The following is a 26,550-nucleotide window of genomic DNA, read 5'->3' as shown; positions in this document are numbered from 1 at the left end:
GTTTATTTTCCATTACACTCTGAGTTGATGTTAATAGAAATATGCATATGCAAAGAAAAATGCCCCCATGAAATCAGTGGAAGGTGAATGAAAGAGGAATTATGGGAGACATCAATAATACTATTTAGGAGTTTCTGCTATGGCTCAAAGGGATAAGAATATGATTGCAGAGGCTCTGGTGGCTGTGGAGGCTCAGGTTCAATCCCTGGCTTGGTGCAGTGGATTAAAGGATCCAACATTGCAGCAGCTTCAGTGTAGGTCACAGTTGCAGCTTGGATTCAATCCCTGGTCTAGGAACTTCATAGGCCATGGGTGTGGCCTTACAAAAAAATAACAATATCTAACTTGGACTTTAGAATCATATTGACTCAAAATAGATTCCAGATTCTTCCACCTACTAGCAAATCTGGATTTTCTCATCCATACTATGGGAATAATACATACCTTGCAGGATTGTATGAGGTATATGTGACAAAATATATGTAAAGCATTTAGACTAGGCACACTGTACGCATTCCATCTAATTATTTGTAGTCTTAATGTTCTTGTCATTGTTATTTTATGAATTGCTGTTTGTAGAACTCAGTGTCTTAGATTCTTATCTATGAGTCAATACAATCAGCATGTGGTGTAAATTAATCACGGTCTACATTGAGAATTTCTTCTTACAAAAACAATTTTATAGCTCTAATAGAGGCCAAATTTACATGTGTTTCTGTTAGTAGCAGGTCATAGAATGTGGGTTTCCATTATTTATATATATTTTAGAGACAAATTCTATCACTAGTAACTTTCAACTTCCATTTCTTTGGCTCAGGAGAAATGATCCTGAGAGAAGATCTAGGTAATTTTAACAGTCCTTTGTGAACCCCAGATGCAACTAAATTATTCTCTAGACTTACCTGTTAAAGAAATGGCCCATCAAGGTTTGTATGAGTAGATGATCAATTGATGGATGCAAATAATAGTATGGAAACATTTACTATTATTTTTGATAGAGCTCTTTTAAATAGACTGATTAGTTCCCTTTATGATTTCACCCTTGAAAGCATAAACTATTTTGTTCTTTGTCATTGTTGCATGACATTTCATTTGACAGTCAGCTTATTTTTAGCCAGACTATCAAAGTATTTTTCAACTGCACTGTCACCGCACTTGAACTTGGAATCTTGTAAGCTGAAGAACTGCACTGGGAGAAAGAAGACATTTCTAACAAATGGGAAATTATAAATCAAGACCAACCCAAACTTGTACTGGTAATTATCTTATATCTTTAAAAGTAATATATGGTTCAATAGTAGTTATAGATAATTAATTAACATTTCACTGGAATGTCAATTTTTATACAGAGGATATGACAACATATGTGAAAGTGTTAAGATTATCTGAACTCAAATTATTTTTGTATGAAAGGCCTTTAGAAAAAAATCAGAAAATTTCTTATAATAGTATATTAGTTACTAGATATAATGTTATAGAAAAATGGAATATTGCTGAATATAGGAATTTTAGGATTATATCTTAAGTGTGTAGTATTTAAATGCTAAGAACTCATGTCTAGCAACTAGAGATTGCTATAATTATAATGCAATAAAAATCAAATGAAATAAGTCAGATATATTCTTCTATGTAAATATATCATCCAATATCAAATGGGTTCTTAATTACTGCAATTCAATATGATTGCATTTTAAATATAAACATCTGCATTATAAACTCACAATCAGTAATTTAAATTAAGTATTGTAGAGTTCAGAATAAAGAACAGAGTTTTAATTACTTGTACATTATGCTCTGTATCTACATTTGCAAAGCATAACCATTAATCAATCCTATTTGTTTTTCTTTACTAGATGAATGGAAGAAGAAAGTCAGTGAATCTTATGTTATTGTAATAGAAAGATTAGAAGATGACCTGCAGCTCAAAGAAAAAGAGCTTACAGAACTGAGGCATATATTTGGGTAAACTTGTCAGAGTTATTTCTTTGTATGTGCCCTCTAGTTTTTAGATATATGTGTATTTTAAAACACAACCTATGTAATCTCATATGTTAGTGGTCATATTCTAAGCCTTAAAATGTAAGATTATCTCTTCCTGACTATTTATATAGCCCCTAAAATGCAAATATCTTATTTCCTTAAAATATGACTTGCCTGTTCTCATCACTAAAGTTTAAAAAGAGAGGGACCTAAGGGTAGCCTTTGAATACTAACTGTTGCTGATCTGAATAATCTTCTCTAGAAGTAAATCGCTCTTGTAAGACATACTAGCGACAAATAGTAAGGCTTCTTTTCCCAAATGGTGGGAGAATATTGGCCACATTTTTCTTTTTGGACTACAAGGGTAAGTCCAATTTTAACAAACTCTTTGGTCTCTTGACATTGAAAGGTTGTCCCTTAATGAAACTGAGTATCATTCTGCCTTTGAACAATCATATAACAATGTGTAATATTGGCTTCAGGCTTTCACTGGGTTTTGTTCCATGATAACAAGATAACAAGATACTATGTGGCGTAGTATCACAACCTTGTAAGACATGAAATGTTCAGAAAAGAGGGGCAGGGCCCTTATATAACGAGCAAACTTCTGGAGAAATTGAATCTGGCATGGAGAAACTAGATGCATTTTGGAGCGTCAATTTAAGTTAGCTGACTGACTGAGGAAAAGTTCCATCTAGGCCGATTAGCCATATTCACTTATAGCTGAGTTATTCATGTAATGCACTTATGACAAAGAATGCTCTCTATTTTACTTGGCAAATAAGTAAAGCAGTGGACAAATGGCATGATATTTTTCAAAAGAAATTTCAGATATAGCAAACATACAAAGCTCATATAACCAGCAAATGAAATTATCAGTATATAATACAGTTTACATAAAATTTGTCAGTGGGTTAATAAGGCCTTCAAAGTATTCAATTTATGGTTTGGGAAACAGTTGATTCTCCATGTTATTTAGCCCAAAATGATTAACTCAGTTTTGACACTGATGAGATACCCTGGGCTGACTTTTGCAAGAATTATCACGTGCTCACTTATGGAAAACACTTTAAATTCCTGTAGAGATGTGACTGACACTCTGGTATAATAGATTTATACATACATATTAATTTTGTTGGAAAAGAGATATGAATGTAGAACTTAATCATAAGCCCTCCAGCTCTTATTGACTCAGATAAATATGCTGAGTGAAATGTGCTTAAATTGGAGATTTCCCTCAACTTTATAAAGTTAGAACCTCATTTATTTATTATTACTTTTAAATTTGGGAAGTATTGTGCAAATATGTCAAAGCTAATTTAAACAGACATGTCCTTTTAAGGATTAAGCTTGAAATGCAGGTTTTTTTCTCACACCAGAGCAGCAACAAGCAGCTGTTTCTACAGGTCCTGCGACAACTGACTTTTTCTGTATTTCCACTATATGTGATAAATGTGACCTCATTTTTGCTGATTAATATTTGGGATAAGAGGCAGTAATCAGTGTCAGGGAGATTATAGTTCCAAATATATTGTGACAGCTATATTCAAGGTGTTATTCCAGACAAATCAAATGCAAACCATTATTTAATACTCACCATGACCCTGTGTGATAGATAATATTAATTCTGGTGTATAGTAAACTAAGGACTAGAGATGTTGACTATTACCAAGATCATATGGTCATTGCGTGCTGGATTTGTGATTTGTAGTGAGGTCTGCCTGACCTTTTCCTACTATGCCCCAGTTGTTGCTCCTGAAGTTCACAATCTGGTTGAGGGGAAACACATAGATAAATAACTCACAGAAGATAGTCTATGACAAGTGCTAGCTGGAAGGAAAAACAAGATGATTTTCAAATACAAAAAAAAAAAAATTATGTCTTGATTTATTCATTGGTTTTGTAAAGCATTCCAGATAGAAAGCATAGTTAAGTAATGATATATACCAAGAATGGATGAGTACTGTGGAAGGGCTACTGGAAGCAAGAACTTTTCCACAGAAAAGAAAATCACAGACTTGGAGAATAGACTTGTGGTTGCCTGAGGGGAGGGGGGGAAGAGAGGGAGAGAGATTGGGAACTTGGGGTTAATAGATGCAGACTATTGCTCTTGGAATGGATTTGCAATGAGATCCTGCTGTGTAACACTGAGAACTATGTCTAGATACTTACAATGCAGCACGACAATGGGAAAAAAATTATATATACATATATGTGTAACTGGGTCCCCATGCTGTACAGCAGGGGAAAAAAAAGTGTATTGGGGGAAATAACAATAAAAAATAAATTTAAAAAGTAAATAGATAAATAAATTCATGCATACAAATAAATTAGATTGAATTCAGTTGACAATAAAGAGGAGTACATATTTCGTTAGGTGTATGTCTATATAATATCATTTCAACATTAATTATATAGATATCATCAAAGAGTCTTCTCAGGGAATGTTTTCTCATTTCTTAAATGTTAGGAGAAAGAGTTCAGTTCAGATGATCAAAATTTGGGAGGAGGAGAAAGTATTTGACTGGGAGATGTTTTAAGGGAATTTTTAAAGTGAAAGATCTATTTTGCATGTTACCTAAGTGGTGTTTACTTGACTCTATGTATTCATTATATATTCACAGAATTGTATATTACAAAGACTACATTTTATAAGTAAATTGATAAAAAGTTTAAAAAAAGAAAACCTAACATCTTGACCATTTTATCTGAGTTGAGTAAGAAAGCTGTGTCAGTGTAAAGGGTTCACAGCCTTACTTGTTTTAAATTCAGTTTCTTTCATTTACAAGCTATATATCTTTGGATATGTTACTTAATCTTGAGTCTCATTTGAATTTGTAAAATGAGGTTAATAATAATGACCTCACAGGACATTCGAAAAATGATGTCAAATGCTGAGTACAGGGCAGTAAGCATTGAATAATTGGAGGCTTACATTATCATGATTGATTGGACACATAAGGGCAGTTTGAAAGACTGAAGTCTTTATTATCAAAAGAGAGTAACAAACAGTTTATTAAAAGTTAAGTGAGAAAGTTAGGATAAAGTGTTTTTATATCAAAAGGATGTTTTCAAAAATAAAAATGTAAAATGTTAGAACAATTCAAGATAATGCCAAAATCTGGAATATAACTTTCAAAGATTGTGATCAATAGATATTTGAAGAATTTTTCAGACTAGAGTGTTAGAAGGGTCATCAAAATGGATGTCAAATTCCAAATTCCAAATAGGGCATTTTAAGCATAAGAAGACTGGTAGTTTGGTGCTGAAGCCATTAAAGAGGCTACAGAATGATGTCCCAGTAGCCAGAAGAAATAATAATGAGGCTGAGGAGAGAATTGCACACTGCCTAGAATCCTGTTTCTCGAAGGGATAATGACCTCCTATAGTAAAGTAGCCAGCAGTTCTTGCAAAAATTTTATATTCCATGATTCCACTTCATATCAAAGGAATCAGGATCTCTAGGGATGATTTCCAGAAACCTGAATTTTTAACAAGCTCCCCAGGTAATACTTTGCATACTAAAAATCATACTTCAGCTAAAGTTTGAAAACTGTACTTCTAGAAAGATATCTAAGTTGCACTGAGAACTCTGCCTGAGGTGATATCAATGAAGGGATGAGGAACATGAAAACAGAAAGCAGGCAACTAGTATGGTCTACAGAGTCAAGGGAGCAAACAAACAAACAAAACCAGACTACTCTGCTTTCTCTGATTCCATCAAGGCAGATAGCATCATCGGAAAGAAAGTCAATCCTGCCTAGGGCAAAGTTCTAAGGATTTTCTTTTCTCTAGAATAAAATGATGGATGACAAGGAAAGAGAAGAATGGGGTAGTAAGAGTATAAGTTATTTTACTCAATGGCTCACACACTAACATTTTAAGAATAGTTGGAAAGTTTAAGCACAATATATGAGATCACATTTAATTGAGTTTCTGGGACATTTTAGGTGTTAAATCTTAGAATCCTTCTTTCTCCTTTTTTTGATTCTTTTTATAATGTGAGGAGTACTTCTGTGATAGACAGCTGTGTTATGCTGCTTGACATCAGGCTTTCTCCAAACATGTACATAGCAGGAAAACTGTATAAGTTACCTAAAAAGAAGAATTTAATATTAGAGTCATAAGTGGAGGATCACTAGGTTTGTCTGGGGCTTTTGGGTTGTTTTTGTTTGTTGACAGGTTTCTTTATAGCGTTCATGATAGATGCTAATCCCATTCATTAAAAGAGATTTTCTGCATGATAAAGCAAAGCTTATGTCATCTCAAATGCACAGTCTATATTTTGGGTATAGCTTTAACCTACAATATAGTACAGAGCAGTATAAATATTACTAAAGACAAAAACAACTAAACCGTTATCTTACTTATGCCAGTTTATAGCATCTTTGAAATGAGAGTTTGATCTGGGCAAGAAAATGAGTGGAAATTGAATGTTCCTTCATCTTCCACAATATAGTTGCATTTACTCATGACTTTGAACATTTGTTGAAATAATGGATAAGAGATTGGAAGATATGAAGAAATAGAGGAGGCAGAAGGAAAGACAGAAGTTGTACACTGGAGTACATTGTGTGATTATTTCCTCCCCTGTGGAAATAATCTTTATGTTTATCAGTATAATAGCACGTATTATCTGGTGTTGTTTTTATCCATTAGCAGGTCTGTCTAACCTCTGGTGTATATACTCACTAAAGACAGCTTTTTTTGTCTATTTAGCATTATTTATATTTGTATTTACTTGTAATACCTATTTTCATAGCACTTGAAAGGAAAACAAATTAACAGCTTAGTGCCTACCATATGCCAGACATGCTATTAAGTATTTTAATATGCATTAGCTCATGTAATCTTAAATGGAAATGTGTATATGTAAAGTGCTTTGAGCACAATGACTGGCACATGGTAAACACTCAAAAATGTTAGTTAAAAACCAATTGTCATTGTTTATGGTCACATCTTTCTGGAGTAGGTATTGCAGTTACCATTTTATACCTGAAGAAAACAAAGTTAATCAAATTAACTGGCATGAACTAAGTTATACAACCTAAATAGTTGGCTGGGGATTGCACGCAAATGTCCTTAATTTCAAATGTATACTTTTTATGACCTTAGCTTTTACTGGGAGGGGTAAAGCAGTATGGATATGCATTATCTTTGAAAACTTTTCATTTTCCCCATGCCACTCTACAATTGTACTATGTCCTGTGTATTAGAACTGTCCCTACATATGGGAATAGAAGCATGTATTTTACCATGCTGCACCTACGCCTTGGTGGTGAGTGAACCCTTCCATGATCTTTGAAAACCACTTACATGGTGGCTTTCCACATGCAACTTTTAAAAGGCTTCCAAATTAAATTGTTTTGTTTCAATGTTTTTAAGCCTTTAGAAATTTTAAAACTATGTTTTTTTTTCTGATTTCATTGCCAAGCCTTCTTTTTATCTGCTTAATCTGTAGCATGAAACATAAACCTCTATGAGGAGACTCCAAAGAAGTAATACTTTTTCAATGCTATGACTTTTCAATAAAATAAGAAGAACCCTTTTTTCCCCTCCTTTGTAATCTATTTTGGGATTGAGTAGATATACCTTGATCAATAATGGTAACATTTCCCTTTGAAATTAAGTAGGTTAATAAATGAACAAAAGCAGTCAAAAGAATGCTATGTTCCATGGGAAAGCAGTTGCAATATTTAGAGTAATTGAAAAAGAAAAAGAGAAAAGAGAAAAAAAATAGTTTTTCTGAGATGTACCTTCCTGTTTATTTTTTCCCTGAGAAGTTCCTCTGGGCCCAGCTACAGTCCATCATCTTTATCCTCCAAATGAAATACCTTTCAAAAATCTTCTTTTTCAAAACTGTAACTGGTTCTGAAATTTAGCTATTATAAAATGAATAGCTCCAGAAACATTGGAAGTGGACCTTACCTAGAAAGAGTGAAATTCTCTATCAAGGTGTTAAGTAGAATATTGAAGAACAAAATTCCATCTTATAAAAATAAAATTGAGTAAAAGGATTATTTGGCATGTTTGGTAGGTGGATTGTGCTAATTGGTAGGTAGAAGTTGCATGAGTTCAAGGAGAACAGAATTCAAGAGAAGAACCAAAGTAACAGACTGCATCTCAGTTTCAACAAAGAACTCTGTAGGATTGTGCTAATTAGTAATGAAACAAAAAACAAACAACAGCAAGATCTTAAACCCAAAAGTAGAGAATTCACATTGCCCCAAGACTGTCTACCTCTTTATTCCTTTTCTTGCGTGTCTAGGTAGAACTAGTTATGGATAATAATTTTATAAGAATATCTTATAAAAAGCTTATGAAGCAGTTTGATCTCAAACTCTCTTTCTGTCTCTGTCTGTGTCCCAGTCCCTTTCACTGTGTCCCAGTCTCTCTCTCTCTTTCTCACTAGCTTGATACCTCACTCCTACTTACTGTCTGTCCCCACTTTATCCCTCCCATCCCTTACTGCCTCCATCTTCCTTTCCTACTTTTATATCCCCCTTCTCAAATGCAAAGCAAAACAATAAAAAAGTTAAAATAATCAATACAATGCTTTCAGTGCTTTGATAAAAATAATTATTATAACAGCTGATATTTACAAAAGTCTAATCTATTTAAACCTCACAATAACACAATGATGTAAGAATTAGTATTATCCCAACTTCACCATCCTTAAGTGTTTTTACTTTATCTGCCACTATAGCTCAGTAATCATTTATTGTATGAGTGAAAGAGTGGCTATGCTTCAAATTGTTAGTTTGAAAATTTGATCCGGGAGATAGCAGACAAATATGTTCCTGGATATTTTTTGTGGCTGTATCTTGGGAACAGATCTTATTGATGATTTTTCAGCCATCAAGAATTACACAAGAAGTTATAACCAGCCATTTGAAACCTAAATTATCAATTTTGGAATCTAGCTGATCCATAAAAAATTTTTACCTTCTTTCTACTTTCTTGGCCTTTACCTACATTTCAGCCAATGAATTAATTTAAGAAATATATCTACCTAACTGAACATTTTGGCTTTGGCCAAAGTGTTCAAATGTTACTTTTTAATAAGTTTCCATTTCTGATCATGTCAAATATCTTCTTGAAAGGATGAGGTCATGAGAAGTTTAATTGGATCACAGAACTGCATACTTTTCCAGATAAAAGGTAAAGGCTAAGGAAAGAGTTCATTATGCTACAAGAATGAGAGTAACCTTTGGGCACAAAACTACCATTTTTAATGATTAAGGACAAAATTTACTATCAGAAATATAGTCATAATTGTGACTTCATTTTAATTAGGAACTTCATTCATGCCCCAGCAAGTACTGTGAACTCATTATGATATGTTAGGTTACAGTTTGGCATGGCAGGTGATGAAAAATGTAAGGGGAAATTAAAAACAAATTGAGCTTAGGGTATTAGAATACATAGGTGGTGCTCAGTTGGCAGTGAGTTTGACATACACAGTTCCTTTAGAGGAGGCAAAAGATGAGAAAATGAAATATTCTCCTGGGAATGATTGCTTTAAAATCCTGAATTTTTTAATTGCATGTATCAAAATAGAAACGTTGGACAAGAAGTTTACGGGAAGTGAGAATTAGGATTCAAATATAGTCCCAAAGTAACTCTCATTAAAAATTACCTACCAGTTATTAAAGTTAAGATAAAAATTTTAGTGTTAAAATTGCATTTGACTGCCAAACACTGTGGGGGTCTATTCTCTGTTTATTCATTTTGTTGGCATTAATGAAAGTTGTATGAGTTCAAGGAGAACAGAATTCAAGTGAAGAACCAAAGTAACAGACTGCATCTCAGTTTCAATAAGAACTCTGTAGGATTGTATACAGATTGATTCAGTTATGATTCACTTATGAAAAATGATTCACTTATGAATGGTCAAATTTAGTGTAGGATTTAGTTAAAAATGATTATTAAATAAAAATTCTCTAATATAATTCATGCTTTCAATTCTATTTGTATAAACAGTAGACATTCATTTAGTGTTTTGTTGTTGTTGTTTTTCATTTTCTTTTTATGGCCGTACCAGCAGCATGTGGAAGTCTCAGGCTAGGGGTCGAATCAGAGCTGCAGCTGTCAACCTACACCACAGCCACAGCAACACTAGATCTGAGTTGCACTTGCAATCTATGCTGAAGCTTATGGCAACGCTGGATCCTTAACCCACTGAGCGAGGCCAAGAATCAAACCTGCATCCTCACAAACACTGTGTCGGGTTCTTAACCTGCTGAGCCACAGTGGGAACTCCTCAGTGTTTTTGTTTTTGGTTTTTTAATAAAGCAATGGACTTTAGTATCTTATCTTTCTTTGCAAAGCTACTTGGACCATTAGAAATTAGAACTAATACTAGGGTCTGTTGCAAGATTCTATCTAGTATGTATATTCCTAAGACCGATGCATTTAAAGGATCCAGGAATTAGTGAGTAGTTTCTATTGACTAGACTGTTGAAAACAACCTGAAATGAGCATGAAGAACAGAGGTGGAGGGAGTTCCCGTCGTGGTGCAGTGGTTAACGAATCCGACTAGGAACCATGAGGTTGCGGGTTCGGTCCCTGCCCTTGCTCAGTGGGTTAAGGATCCAGCGTTGCCGTGAGCTGTGGTGCAGGTTGCAGACTTGGCTCGGATCCCATGGTTGCTGTGGCTCTGGCGTAGGCCGGTGGCTACAGCTCCGATTAGACCCATAGCCTGGGAACCTCCATATGCCGCGAGAGCGGTCCAAGAAATGCCAAAAAAAAAAAAAAAAAAAGAACAGAGGCACATAGTAGGTGTTCAGTAGGTGTTGGGCCAGATTGATTGAGTGCATCGTCAAAGTTAGATCATGGAATAAGAAAGCAATTGAGTCTGCCTTCTCAATACAATGATTTTCAGCACAGCCTTTCTTTCCCCTCCCTTAGATTTTTGTTGTTCTCTTAATACCTTCACTGTTGAAAATAGCTTCCCCATAGTAATGATGTTACTGGACTTGTATCATAAAAGTATGATTCTAGTAGTTGCTCTGAATCACTGATAGGTGCTAGGTAGATGTTACAGCAGTAACAACTTGGTGGCTATTTTAAAAAATATGTGAAGACTGGATCAGATACTTTCTAGGAGCCTAAGAGTGAGCATAAAATGCATATATCTATAGAAATGATGGTCAAAATAAGGAAATTTTATAGGTTGTGCAGTGTGAGAGGTTGAAAAGGTAAAACTTGGTTTGCAAATTGTACTGAAATTCTATCAAGACTTAGACCAAAAAAGGAAAGTTTTACATTCACAGTAAACTTGATAGTAATAGTAATGATAACATATTGTGTGCCAGGTACTGTAGTAAGCTTTAACTTTATTTATTCCTCACAAAAACGCAACGTTATATCTATCATTTTAATCATCTTATAACTGAAAAATATGAGGCTTAAGGAGGTTAAATAACTTGCCAAATTGGAGAAAAAGGAATAAACACTATTTAAAAGACAGGAACAAGGTAGGATTTCAATCCCGGTGTAAATATCAGGACCAAATTTTAATACCTATATTGCTGATATCGGATTTTTTTCCATTTTTAAAGCATCAAAATATGGCAGGTATTGCTGTATAATATTAGAGATACAAACTGGAAAACTAATTTTTCTCATAGGTTTATTACTACAGAGGAGCTCTCAAGCTTTTTCTTATTTCAGTATTTGACATTCAGTTCATTTTAGTTAGCTGAAAAGAAAGTACTTTCTTCTCTCTTTTTCTCTTAGGCTGAAGATTATATAGTTCTTTACATTTAGCAGAAGCCTTCCCTCTCCTGCCCTACTCCAATATTTTGTTTTCTGTCTTGTGTTCTTATTGTGTTTTTCATTTGCTGGATAATGGGAGGACCAAGAAAGAAAAGCCAAAGCCACTCAGAGTTTCTGAATCACCATCAGTCAACATCTTCAGTTGCTAGCTATAGCAATAATTCTTTCCCTTTTTATTTATGGACACTAATTTCCTGCAAACTTTAAGAGAAAAATCCAATCTACTAGCTTTAAAGAGAGAGTTCAGCTCTTTAGAAAACCTGTATTATTTGAAATTATAACCATGGAGAAGACTTCTGTAAATGCATTTCCAAATCTTAGCTGCTGAGTGTTCTTTGTTTAGTACTACCTATTTAGTTGAACTTCTCCAAGACACCTATAATACAATTGGCTTTGAGAATTTAGATGCCTAGCTAAGGCAAAGGCCACATATTTCCAAGAACCATATTATTTTGTAAAGTTATTGTTCATATCATAAAATAGTTATACCATTTCCTATTAGGCTCATTTGAGTAGACATTTAAAATAGCGGTATTTTCATCAGAATTTTTTTCTGCATTGTTTATTGAGCTGGCAGAACATGCAGACAAAAGTAAGTTAAATTCTTAACTATTTTTCATGAAATCCTGGGTTCCTTGCTATATCATATTACCAACATTTGTAAAAATGACTTCTTGGAGTTTATTTTATGTCTTTATGTCATTCTAAAGCCAGCTGAGGTGCATTTCTCAATATTAAGTTAGCACGTCTATGGACTTTGCTACTGGGAAGTTGAACATGGAAAGCAAGAAGGTTAGAAGGGTGGGAAAGTACTGGAATATCCCCATGTCAATGAAAACAAACCACTGGACTTGCCATCACTAATTAAAGCATTTCACTGAGATCCTTTGATATCCCTAGAATTAGAGGCTTCTCTTTTTAGCAGCACACTAGAGAATAACACCTTTTCTTTTTCTATTTTAAAATTTCCATTAGCTTTTGAAATTCCTAACTGGGTGCCTTGATGCTAATGTCCTGAATTTATAGTACCTTTCAAGTGTAAGTACTTTACAAATGATATGGAAGGCTCATTCACCAAAGACTATGCTATCTCACTAAAGCTGCTGGAAATTTAAATAGGCAGGAGGCAGCTGGAAATTAACCTGGGAGGCTAAAATATGATATAATTTCTACTGAAAAATATCCTGGGAGTACCAGTGACCTCAAGAGGTCAAGAATTTTAGCTTTACATTTTTTTCAAAGGCTACCTATGGCTCTCTAGGGCCCTTCTGGGGCAACGGCCTTTGTTCAGACAAAAGCAAGGATTTTATTAATTGAATCACTAACACAACTTCTTTTCTCACCTGGGACTGTATCATAGTACCCTAGCAGAGTTTAGACCTTCTTTATCTGTGATATCTGACCCAGGCAGAGTACAAGGAAACTTTGCTTCAGGCAGAATTTGTATACTTGGGTTTGTATTCCTTTCTCCAGTCTTATCAAGTGCTATTTTTTTTTTTTCTTTTTGGAGAGAATTTCTTGAAACTTTCCATAAATAGATGAGATTTTTACTGCAGAGAAATGAGTTTACTTTCAAATATCTGTGTTTTCTATTTATACATAAATTTTAATTCATCAAGGTGCCCTGAGAAGTTCAAACTATACATAGATCTTAGAACTTGTATGAGAGTCTCTAATTTAAACTTGGTCTTTCAAAGTTTTAATATTATTTTCTCTTGATTTTAATTATTCTTCAGGTACAGGTATATTCTCAATCCTTTTTCTAGGTACAAAAGAATCCTAGAAGATATATTTCTGAATTTGTAGTAACAAGAGTCCCTATTATAGTTTTCCAAATAAAAATGATAAACTAAAAGATGAAATTTATAATCACTGTAAAAAAATTTTTTTTTCAGTTCTGATGATGCCTTCAGTAAGGTCAATTTAAATTACCGCACAGAAAATGGTCTGTCTCTACTTCATTTATGTTGCATTTGTGGAGGTGAGTACTTAAAACTCAATACATTATAAGCTATAAATTTTATGTATATGTAAGTTATATGTATATACGGTCAGTGATTGAACTGCTTAATAGTCTATAAGATAATTCTGTTGGTACTCAAATTTCTCTTTTGCTTTGTCCCTAGAAGCCTGAAAACCTTCAGTTGAAGAAGTAACTAACTTCCAGGCAGATATTCCAATTGATTTAGCTATGAATTTAAGTCCTGTTGCACTCCTACCTTGAACCAAGTCAATTAGTTTGCTTGGATATTTTTAAAAAAGCATTTTGAGTGTTGGGCATGCTAGACATAGATTAGGTTAAATTCAGAAGCATTAAAGCATTACCCAAAATACCATCAAGCAATTGCTTCACAGTCTGTGGTAAATTATGTGGAACGTAATAAATGCCAAAGATAAAATTTCAAAGTGAAGTTGATTTAAGTGAAGATAAGAACTTAATTTGGCTCCTACTTTATTCTGTTTTGTCCATTAATATTATCCCAAGCACCTAGGATAATGCTTGGCATATATTAGGTACTGACTTGATGAATGAATAGGGTTTTTTTGTTAATTCAAAATAGTGTCCTTTGAACTCAGCTTGTAAAAAACCACTAATGTGTAAGTATTGGCTCTAAACATATCCCTTAACCATTCCTTGCAAACTGAGTAGACTCTACATAACAGATCTTCCGAATTTAAACATCTCTTCCCAACTTTAGTCATTTCCGCCAGATTTCTCTAATCTAAATAAGCTCTTCTAGATGTGGTGTATATGCACAATGGAATTCTACTCAGCCATAAAAAGAACAAAATAATGCCATTTGCAGCCACATGGCTGGAACTAGAGACTCTCATACTAACTGAAGTAAGTCAGAAAGAGAAGGACAAATATCACTCATATCTGAAATCTAATATATGCCACAAATGAACCTTTCCACAGAAAAGACACTCATAGACTTAGAGAACAGACTTGTGGTTGCCAAGGGGGAGGGGGAGGGAGTGGGATGGACTGGGAGTCTGGGGTTAATAGATGCAAACTATTGCATTTGCAGCAGATAAGGCATGAGATCCTTATCAGGTCACTTGTGATGGAACATGATAGAGGATAAGGTGAGAAAAAGAATATATGTGTGTATATATATATATGACTGGGTTACTTTGCTGTACAGTGGAAATTGACAGAACACGATAAACCAACTATAATTGAAAAGAATAAAAATCATTAAAAATAAAAATAAATAAAAATAAAATAAATAAATAAGCTCTGCTAATGAAGTTTTGAGGACTCCAATGAACTAGATTTTTATCTAAGTTTTTTCGCAAATAGTTTATTAAATTGAATTTTTCATGTTTTTATACTTTAAAACATGATAATAAAAACACCAAAGATGTTAACACAAATGCATTGAAATACACAGCATTGATGGAGTTCCTCCTGTGGTGCACTGGGTTAAGAATCCAACTGCAGTGGCTCAGGTCGCTGCAGAGGAGTGCATTCGATCCCTGGCCTAGCACAGTGGGTTAAAGGTCTGGCATTGCTGCAGCTGCAGCTGGGATTCAATCCCTGGCCTGCAAGCTTCCATATGCTGTGAGTGTGGGCTTAAAAAATATATACGTCATTGATACAAAGTGTTATAAGTGTAGTAGAAATGTTCACTACTAAGTAAGGCTATCAATTAATAGAAAATTTTACAAATAGCGCACAGAACAGCGGTCTGACATTTTCATACATCAGTATGACGTTTATCATTAAGTTAAAGATGATGCTAAGTCACTTAATGTATCCGCACAATTTAACCTTTTTTCATTTTTCTCTCTAAGGCAACAAGTCCCATATTAGAACCCTTATGTTAAAAGGTCTCCGCCCGTCTCGACTGACAAGAAATGGATTTACAGCCTTGCACTTGGCAGTTTACAAGGTACAAGAGTTTTGTATTATAACAAAGGATGATATGTATCTTTGGCCATCTTTTTTTTTTTTTGGCTAATTTGATTACTAATTTGTAATCATGGAAAATATTCAGAGTAACCGAGCATTATATCACTGGATAGACTAGAGACTTCTAACCAACTCTTTGTTGACCAGTTCTAATGAAAACACCTTCTTTTTACTGCTTTCCATGTTTATTTCATTTAATTCTCACAAGAATCCTGTAAATAATGGTATTATAATCTCCAGGGTTACATGGTTAGTTAATGGTTAGCTAGAATTTAAGACCTGGCAGTTTGGTTCTCTCTCCAGAGCGCTCCTTCCCAGACCAAGCCATCTCTATGCAGAAGAAGATAAAGTTTCATTTGAAGATGGAAGAGTGCATTGACCTTCCGCATGGTTTCCTTAATTTAAAAAATATCTCTAGAGTTCTCTTTAGAACTTTGTTATTTCTACTACTTTTGCTTTGATTGTTTGTTTCCTTACATCAATCCCTTGTTTCAAAATAATCTCAGTACCTGATCAGAAAGTAAATATAAAAGTAGATTGGAAAAGTTGGGATACTCAGTATTGGGATAGATCCTAGAGATGGTCATAAATATGAATTTATATAATATATAAATTAAATATAAATGTTCATTTTCTGATCATAGTAAGTTTCTACTTAATGCTTATTATCAGCTAAATATACTACTTTTATATACATTATTCCTTTAAGCATTAAAATAAGTGAGTTGCATATTACTGTTTATTTTATGGAAAAGGAAATTGAAGATTAAAATTGGATATTAGTAAATATTAGGATAATTATCTGAATCAAGTACAGTTGTCTCATTGTTATATTGCGTATTTTGTTCTTTCTCATTCTCATGAATCTCTGACAAGATTTTATTTCAGTTTTGCATTGCAGGTGTAGTGGTAGAGGGGACAGGGGCACTGCCGTATCTGGATCACTTTGACTTTGCTCTATAACCCTCCCCAGCTTGTGGAATGTTTATCATTGTGGGGGAAGAGAGCTGTATTTTCCCATGATTCAGATTCACATATTCCTGTGATTTATCATGAAATGCTCTAATGTTCACCCTTTCTCAAGCCCAGTCAATGCCTAGTCAGTTTTTCCAATTCCTTCTGGAAGAAAGTGTCAGTTAAGTGCTAAATTGTCTTTAATAGCTACTGATCGTCCTACAGAACTTGAATGGAGACTGAGTTTAAGGTGTAGGAAACAGTGTCTAATGACAGCTTTTCTGCTGAATGACAGGAGGTGAAAGTAGAAGAGCTCCAAGGAATAGGAAGCTGGTGATGGACAGTCAAGGCACTATTGTAAAACCATGAATTCTAAATCTTGTATGGCAGATTCTTTCTATACTAGTTCATTTTCCTAAGATTTAGCATGGCACAACCATGATGGGTTCTGAATGATTTAGTGCTTCAGTCTTAAGAAAATATATTTCTTCCACCTCTGTTTATCAAAGCTAAATTTCCATTTTTAGAGTTCCCTTTGCTCTAATTCTTCTGTTTTCCTTATATTTTACAGAAGGATATATGGACTATAACTTTTTAAATAGCAAACAAATTTAGAAACTCAAGATATAAGATAGGGAAAAATTCTTGAGGCCATAATAAAATGTATGATTACTCTACTTATTTCTTAACAAAGATAAAACCAAATTAAATTTACCATTCTACTTTAAACGTGGAAACAATGTACAGTAGCCATTCATACTACTGCTGTATTAAGTCCAGTTCTAATTATACCTTCCCTAGACTACAGCAATAGGTATCTGATTCATTTTGGGCTGTAGTCTTCTTCTCCCCTATATTTTAATGAACTCTTACTTTAATGTTATTTTAAAAAAATAATTTCTGACTATTAACAAGAAACTCCTCTATAGACTTTACCCAGATTTTCTAATTGTTTACATTTTGTCACATCTCCATCATATCACTCTTATTTTTTTTTCTGAATCATTTGAAAGTAAATTGAAGACAACATTACCTATTGCTACTAAATAGTTCTATCTTTATTTCCTAAGAGGAAATTCACTTACATGATCAAAAAACAATTATCAAAATCAGAAAATATAACATTGATATGATACTATTTATCTAACCTAAAGACCTATAGTCCAAATTCAAATTTGGCCAGTTATCCCAATAGTATCCTTTGTAGCTGTTTATTTTTTTGTTGTTTAGCATTGAATCCAGCATTATGTATTTTTAGTTTTCTTCTCTCTCTGTAATCTCCTTTAATCTGAAGGAGTTACTCTGCCTTTCTTTGCCTTTTTTTGATCTTAATATTTTGATACATATAGGACAGTTATTTATAAATAGTTCTTTGAATTTTTATAAATATTACAATTAAGCTTTATTCTTACTACTCACAATATGAATAATGTAATTTTCACATCTTTTTATGGGCCACATTCAATTAACACTCTCAGATGCCAGACCTGTCTCAAAGGTAAGTATTTTTTTTACCAGAGGTGGCATCTCTGTTTCCATTAGTAAGAACAGAGCAGATATATAGCTTTTTAATGCCATGTGGTTAGTTAGCTCTCATACTTTTTTTTTTTTTGCTTTGTTTCTGTTTGGTTAAGAGATTAGATTTATTGAGGTATAATTTATACACAATACAATTCACAATTTTAAGTGTACAAGTTGGTGACTTTTAAAAATGTATATATTCATGTGCCATCATTGTTATCGTGATATAGGGATTTTCTGTCATACACAAAAGCTCCTTCATACCTTTATGCAGTCAGTTCCTTCCTTCTGTTTTATTGTAGCATTTATAATTATTTGTTCATTTTGAAATTTCACATGTTGAACTGTGAACTTTGAGCACTGGGAGTCTTTTTTTTTTTCTGATTCCTAAGTGTATAATACCTGTAAAATATCCTTGGTAAGTACTCTTGAAAAATTAGTGAGTATCCAAACATTAGTATAAATATTATTTGATATTTATTATTGTAATAATATATCTTAATAAAGACTGTAGCTTAATAGCTAGACTACTCATGTTCATATCTCAGTTCTGAGACTCAATTATGTGCATCTTTAGGTAAATTAATCTTCCTTTGTCTCTCTGAAATGAAGCTGATAGAATTATCTATTTCATTGGATAGTTTACAGTTTTTAAAAAAACAATATGCAGAATAATATGCAGCAAAAAAACCTAGCACACAGTAAATACTTAATGAAAACTAATTATTATTGGTGAACTTTCATTGCAACAAACATTTATCAGAGACCTAATGTGTCAGCAATTTTACACAGAAAAAAAAAAAAGAAAAGAACCGTGTTCCCTGGATACTTGCATTCTGAAGATATATGAATATGTATTCCTAACAGCATCGAAGCAGTAAAGTCTATGCTTAATATCAATGGACTATCCTATGCCATATAAAATTAGCACCTCAGAGTTCGCGTCATGGCTCAGTGGAAACGAATCTGACTAGGAACCATAGGGTTGTGGGTTTGATCCTGGCCTCGCTCAGTGGGTTAAGAATCTGGCATTGCCGTGAACTGTGGTGTAGGTCACAGACATGGCTCATATCTGGTGTTGCTGTGGCTTTGGTGTGGGCCGGCAGCAACAGCTCTGATTAGACCCCTAGCCTGGGAACCTACATATGGCGCGGGTGTGGCCCTCAAAAGACGAAAGACCAAAAAAAAAAAAAATTTTGCACCTCAAATGCATGTATTTGTTCATACATTATAATCATGAACAAAAACCATTTAATTAGTAAATAGCTCAAGGCACAGTACACTCTTTGGAAGACAGTGTTAAAACTCATGGCTGTAAAACCATACCTCAAATATCATTTTTTATAATATCAGAATATTTGCAAATTTGTATTCAAAGATGACTAGATTGTCATTAATTTTACCTGGAAATTTAGCTTACACAAAGATCAGATAAGTAGGAAGTAAAATGCCACCTCTGTCATCTTCCTTTTCTTCTTCCATTAGTAGTATATATTCGACCTGCAGTTTCATCACAGGGATTTTTATATCATGTCCATTTTTAAGGATCAATTTAGTTAAAATTAGATATTAAAATCTACAAATCCACTGAATTTGGCCTATACAAGTTATAATTCTTCCTCAAACATTAAATGCTAAAAAAGAGTGATGGGCAAATCTCAATTTCTCTCTATTTGGAATTCCATAATTTATGTCTTAATAACATGTGATTGAGTGATATGTGAACTGAGATCACTAGTGCAAATTTTCATGTTATATATTAGTAAAATTTTATTATTTTTATATATAAATAAATATAAATGGAATTTCTAGTATTTTCTTTTTACACTCTAATGAATTTCCTTACAAGACTCCTATCCTATTTGCATTCCACCTTGAGGCATACTTCTATAGATGGATCTAAATTATACTTCTAAAATGAAACACATGACTTTGGGGGAAAAATTAAGACTTGTATAGTTTCATATATTTTAAATAAGGATGTTAATGAACAAAAGCTTATTAGATCATCTAGTTTAACCTCACACATACCTCTCCTTCAATACCTAGACAAACTATTTCATGAAATTTCTTAAGTCAATGAAAAGTAGCATTTTGATTAGTCAACTTTTCTTCTGCATTTCATATGATAAAAGCAGTTGTTGAATGGGCATTTATTCCATCCTAAGGTTATCTAGAAAAATCTAATTGCAGCCATTCAGAAGAAGTCCTTTTATATATTTATTATGGAGGGGAAGGACAAGGAAGCAGGGAAAATTTTAAGCATTATTCTTTATTCTGTCTCGGTCACTAGACTTATGTTCTTATTACTACATAACTTGTCTTTCAGAAAACTCTGTTTTCTACTCCTTGTGATTCATAGCCTAGAAACCACCGTATCTTTTTTTGCTAATTATTTTTCCTTCCTTTGCACATGTGTTTGATTGCAAAGTTGGGTTTTTGGGTTTTGTTTTGTTTTATTTTCCGACTATCCTAAATCTAGGACCTTTGGCATATGTTTCATAGTCTCTGAATTATCTATTTAGATCAAATTTTGCTACTGATATTTTGAATTGGATGATTCCTTATGGGGAGCCATTCTGTGCATTGTAACATGTTTGGCAGCATTCCCGACCTCCATTCTCTAGAGGTCAGTGACCATTTCTCCCATTGATAGTTTTGCCACCAAAAATGTCTCCAAACATTGCCCCAGGAGGACATCACCCCCACTTAGAAACCACTAATTTAGAGAGCAAAGCAAATTTATATATATATTTAAAATCCAAGCTGCATTTTTATTTAAACAAAAAAAAGTTTACTCATTAAAGATTGTATGTTCCCCAGATGGGAGTTTGTTGAGATAATAAAAATTCTCTAAATAAACAAAAAATATTCTCAAAAAAATCTCACTTTTTGTGTACTTAATGTCCAGTTAAATTACAAGTTTTTGTTGATTCTTTGAAAAGATCAACAAAACTGATAAACCTTTAGACAGACTCATCAAGAAAAAAAGGAGAGGGCTGAAATCAATAAAATTAGAAATGAAAAAGGAGAAGTTACAACTGAAACCACAGAAAGAGAAAAGATCATATGAGACTACTGCAAGCAACTATATGCCAATAAAATGGATAACCTAGAAGAAATGGAAAAATTCTTAGAAAGGTATAATCCTCCAACACTGAACCAGGAAGAACTAGAAAATATGAATAGACAATCACAAGTACTAAAATCAAAACTATGATTTCAAAACTTGCTTTTTTGTATACAACTAATTTTATTATTTTTTAATGTTACAAAGGCTTCATTTATTATTATTATTATTATTAAAGTATAGTTAATTTACAGTGTTTCTTCACATTCTGTTGTGCATCAAAGTGACCCAATCACATACATTTCATTGCACTGTACAATAGGGTCCCATTGCCCATCCATTCCAAACATAACAGTTTGCATCCAAAAAGCCTCCCAAATACCCATTCATCCTTCTCTCTCCCCTTTCCTCACTGGGAAACTCAAGTCTGCTCTCCCTAGTCATGATCTGTTTCTGGGGGTATTTTTTGTTGTTGTTTTTTTTTTTTTTTTGGATAGGATCATCTGTTCCATATTTTAGATTCCACAAATAGGTGATATCATATTGTATTTGTCTTTTTTTTCTGGCTTGATTCACTTAGTATGAGAGTCTCCAGTTCCATCCATGTTGCTGCAGATGGCATTAGTTTGTCTTTTTTATGGCTGAGTAATATTCCATTGTATATATGTACCACATCTTAATCCAAACTATGGCTGAGTAGTATTCCATTCTGTATGTATACCACATGTTCCTAATCCAGTCGTCTGTTGATGGACATTTAGGTTGTTTCCATGTCTTGGCTATTGTGAATAGTGCTGCAGTGAACATAGGGATGTATGTATCTTTTTCAATGAAAGTTTCTTCTGGATATATGCCCAGCAGTGGAATTGTTGTATCATATGGTAGTTCTATATTTAGTTTTCTGAAGTATCTCCGTATTGTTTTCCATAGTGGTTGTACCACTTTACCTTCCCACCAACAGTGAAGGAGGGTACCTTTTCCCAACACCCTTCCAGCATTTGTTATTTGTTGACATGTCAGTGATGGTCATTCTGACTAGTGTGAGTGTGGTACCTCATTGTAGTTTTGATTTGCATTTCTCTTCAAAAAAAGACCAAATTCTTCACAGGTAAATTTATCAAAGAGAAAAGTTAATACCTATTCTAATGAAAGTCTTCCATACAACTGCAGAGAAAGGAACAATGCAAAGTGTATTCTATGACCATTACCCTGATACCAAAACCAGACAAAGATGCCATATAAGAAGAAAATTATAGGCCAGTATCACTGACAAACATAGACACAAATTCCTCAACAAAATATTAGGAAGCTGAATCAGCAATACATTAAAAGGACCATACACCATGGTCAAATGGGATTTATCCCAGTCATGCAAGGATTTTTCAATATCTGCTAATCAGTGTGATACACCACATTAACAAGGTGAAAAATAAAAACCATACAATCATCTCAATAGATGGAGAAAAAGCTTTTGATAAAATTCAACACTCATTTATGATAAGAACTCTCCAGCAAATGATCACAGAGGGAACCTACCTCAATATAATAAGCCCATATATGACAGATCTACTTCTAACATCATATTCAACAATGAAAATCTGAAAATACTTCCTCTAAGATAGGAACAGGACAATGATATCTGCTCTTGCCGCTTTTATTTAGCATAATTTTGGAACCTATCCATGGCCATCAGAGAGGACAAAGAAATAACAGCAATCCAAGTTGGAAAGGAATTAAGATTGTCAGTGTTTGCAGATGGATACTGTAAATAAAAAATCCTAAAAATGTTACCAGAAAATTGCTAGAGCTCATTAATGAATTTGGTAAAGTTGCAGGATGCAAAATTAATACACAAAAATCTCTTGCATTCTTATACAGTAGCAATGACAGATCTATAAAGAGAAATTAAGGAAATAATCCCATATATCATCACATCAAAAAGAGTAAAATACCAGAGTTCTCACTGTGGCACTGTGGGTTAAGGATTTGCCTTTGCCACAGCTGTGATATAGATTGCAGCTGAGGCTGATTCAATCCCTGGCCCAGGAACTTCCATATGCTACAGGAGTGGCCAGAAAAGAATAAAATAAAATAACATACCATAAAATAAAATAAAATAAAATAACATACCATAAAATAAAACAAAATACCTAGAAATAAACCTAACTAAGGAAACAAGAGACTTGTACTCTTAATAGTATAAGATGCTGATGAAAGAAATCAAAGATGACACAAACGGAAAGATATATCATGCTCTTGGGTTGGAAGAATCAGTGTTGTCAAAATGACTATAATACACAAGACAGTCTACAGATTCAGTACAATCTTTATCATAGTACCAGTGGCATTTTTCACAGAACTGGAACAAAAAAATTTCCAATTTATATGGAGCTGGAGGAATCAAGCTCCCTGATTTCAGACTATACTATAAAGCTACAATAATCAAAACAGTATGAATGTGAGAAAAAAGAATGTATACATGTGTGTGTAATTGGGTTACCATGCCGTACAGTAGAAAAAAAAAGTAAAAGATTAAAAAAAAAAAAACCACCCAGTATGATACTGATGCAAAAACAGAACATGTAGATCATTAGAACAGATAGAGAGCCCAAAGATAAATGTACACACCTGTGGTAAACTAATCTGTGACAAAAGAAAAAAAATATGCAATGAAGAAAAGACAGTCTCTTCAGTAAGTGCTGCTGAGAAAATTGAACAGCTACATGTAAAAGATTGAAATTAGAACATTCTTTAATACTGCACACAAAAATAAACTCAAAATGAATTAAAGACTCAATGTAGGCCAGACACTGTACAACTCCTAGAGGAAAGCAAAGGCAGAACACTCTTTGACATAAATTGCAGCAATACTTTTTTGATCCACCTCCTAAAGTAATGAAAATGCAAACAAAAATAAACAAATGTGACCTGATTAAACGTAAAAGCTTTTGCATAGCAAAGGAAACCATTAACAAATAGAAAGAAAAGACACCCCACAGAATTAGAGAAAATCCTTGCAAACAAAGCAACTGACAAGGGAGTAATCTCCAAAATTATACAAACAACTCATAAAGCTTTATATAAAAAAAGAAGCAAGACAATTACAAAAAAAAAAAAGTCAAATGATCTAAACAGACATTTCTCCAAAGCAGACATACAGATGGCTAAAAAACACGTGAAAAGATGCTCACTGTCACTAGTTATTAGAGAAATGCAAATCAAAACTACATTGAGGTATCACCTCACACCAGTCAGAATGGACACCATCAAAAAGTCTACAAACAATAAATACTGGAGAGGATGTAGAGAAAATGGAACCCTCTTACACTGTTGGTGAGAATGTAAATTGGTGCAGCCATTATGGATAACAGAATGGAGCTTCCTTAAAAGACTGAAAATATAACTACCATATTTCCCAGCCATCTCCCTCCTGGGCATATTTAATTCGAAAAGGTACATGCACCACAATGTTCATTACAGCACTGTTTATAATAACCAAGACATAGAAGCAACCTAAGTGTCTATGGACAGAGGAATGGATAAAGAAAGTGTTGTACATACATAAAGTGGGATATTACTCAGCCCTCCCAAAATGAAATAGTGCCATTTGCAGCAACATGGATGAAGCTAGAGATTATCATACTGAGTGAAGCCAGACAGAGAAAGACAAATAAAGCACTTATATGTGGAATCTAATAAAAATGACATAAAAGAACTTATAAAACAGAAACAAACTCATAGGCTTCAAAATCAAACTTATACTTATCATAGGAGAAACTATGGTGGGAGGAATAAAGTAGGAGGATAGGAATAACATATACATGCTACTGTATATAGGTAATTAACAAAGACTGACTTATATAGCACAGGGAAATCTACTCAATAGTCTGTAAGAAACTATATGGGAAAAAAGAATGTATATATGTATATGTACAACTGATTCACTTTGCTGTACACCTGAAAATAATACAACTTTGTAGTAAACTATAATTTACTACAGTAAACTATAACCCCACATAATAATTTTAAAAATAAAATAGGGGAAAATTGCAACTTTTAAACCCTGTTTAATACTTGACCCTTACTTTAGTTACTAGGTAACATTTATACTCATAAATAAGAAAAATCATTAAGATGGATTTTTTTATACAAATACTTGTTCTTAGTAACCAAATATTTCATAACCTCTTTATAAATTAGCATGTTCTCAGTAAAAAGAGAATGGAATGCTAACTGAAGATGTTAAGTATCCTTCAGTTCTAATGAGGGTCAGCACTGTTCCCTTCAAGAACCTTCCCTGACCCTTCCCAAGTCTGGATTAGCTACTCCTCCAGTGCACTCTCTTAGCATCTTTTACTTACCTTGTACTAGAAATGATTCTGTATGTCATTACCCAGTTACTTCTCTACATTTTCCTCTAGATTAGGGGTCACAATCTCACATGCTTTCAGTTAATGAGACAGGTAATGTAAATAAATGAAGATGTTAGATAATACAGAAAAGTTAAATGCGAACTAACACCCAGAGTCATTTTTTTTTTTTTTTTGAGATACAAAATGTGGTGGACACTGTGGCAAGTTAGAGAACTCATACTCTTTGTAAAGAAAGGTAGCAGTCAGTATTCAGGACTAGTTGCCATATGGGAATATCAGCACAGTACTAGAACGAATTTCAGAGAATCAGAAATTATATGAAGTTTACTAATATATTTTTTTGGCCATTAATTCATGTTTTTAGTTGTAAATACATGTACATTCAGTATACATCACCACTAATATCTTTTCCCCTTGATGCCTGTTTGTAATCTCTGATAAGAATTATGAGTACTACCAAGGCAGGGACTGGATCTAAATTGCTTATCATCTTATTCTAACCACTGCAATCAATTCTTGGTGTATATTCATCAATATATATGTGTGGCATAAATAAATGAATGATATTTATATGGTGACTAGGAAGACAAAAAGTACTTCAAAGAAGGAAGAATCTTAACATTAGACAAAATATTGTGCTGTTTTGGCCATTAGAATCAGAAATTAGGAAATTGTCAAATTTCTCTATAAGGGATATTTTAGCAAATTTGTGAGAGTAAAAAGAATAAAAATAGATTAAAAATGAATGGAGTTAGGAAAATGGAGGCAATGAATATTGACTGCTTCTTCAAAAGGCAAGATTGGACAGTGTCTTGATAAGTGGTAGGGTCACAGAAAGATTTCTACAATAGTGTTTTTAGTCCTTTTTAAGGTCTTGACAGTTTGGATAAACATAAAAATTCACAGTCTGTTTAAATTTTTTAGTTAAAAAATAAAATATAAGGTAAAGCAAA

General features: G+C 33.5%; 1 protein-coding gene across 7 annotated transcripts in view; it reads left to right on the top strand.

The window, feature by feature from the left end:
- Positions 1,115-26,550, top strand: part of LOC102164667 (serine/threonine-protein kinase TNNI3K) — a 279,425-nt gene continuing 253,989 nt past the window's right edge. For all 7 annotated transcript variants that reach the window (XM_021096471.1, XM_021096470.1, XM_021096473.1 and 4 more), the window contains exons 1-4: positions 1,115-1,256; positions 1,854-1,962; positions 13,656-13,741; positions 15,562-15,659. In XM_021096471.1, coding sequence (XP_020952130.1) covers positions 1,217-1,256; positions 1,854-1,962; positions 13,656-13,741; positions 15,562-15,659 — 333 coding nt within the window. In that variant the 5' untranslated portion in view covers positions 1,115-1,216. The remainder of the gene's footprint in view (positions 1,257-1,853; positions 1,963-13,655; positions 13,742-15,561; positions 15,660-26,550) is intronic.

This window comes from Sus scrofa, chromosome 6 (assembly GCF_000003025.6).
Source record: "Sus scrofa isolate TJ Tabasco breed Duroc chromosome 6, Sscrofa11.1, whole genome shotgun sequence".
NCBI lineage: Eukaryota > Metazoa > Chordata > Mammalia > Artiodactyla > Suidae > Sus > Sus scrofa.
Note: the sequence above shows the minus strand (reverse complement) of the source record. Positions and strands in the feature narration are given on the sequence as shown.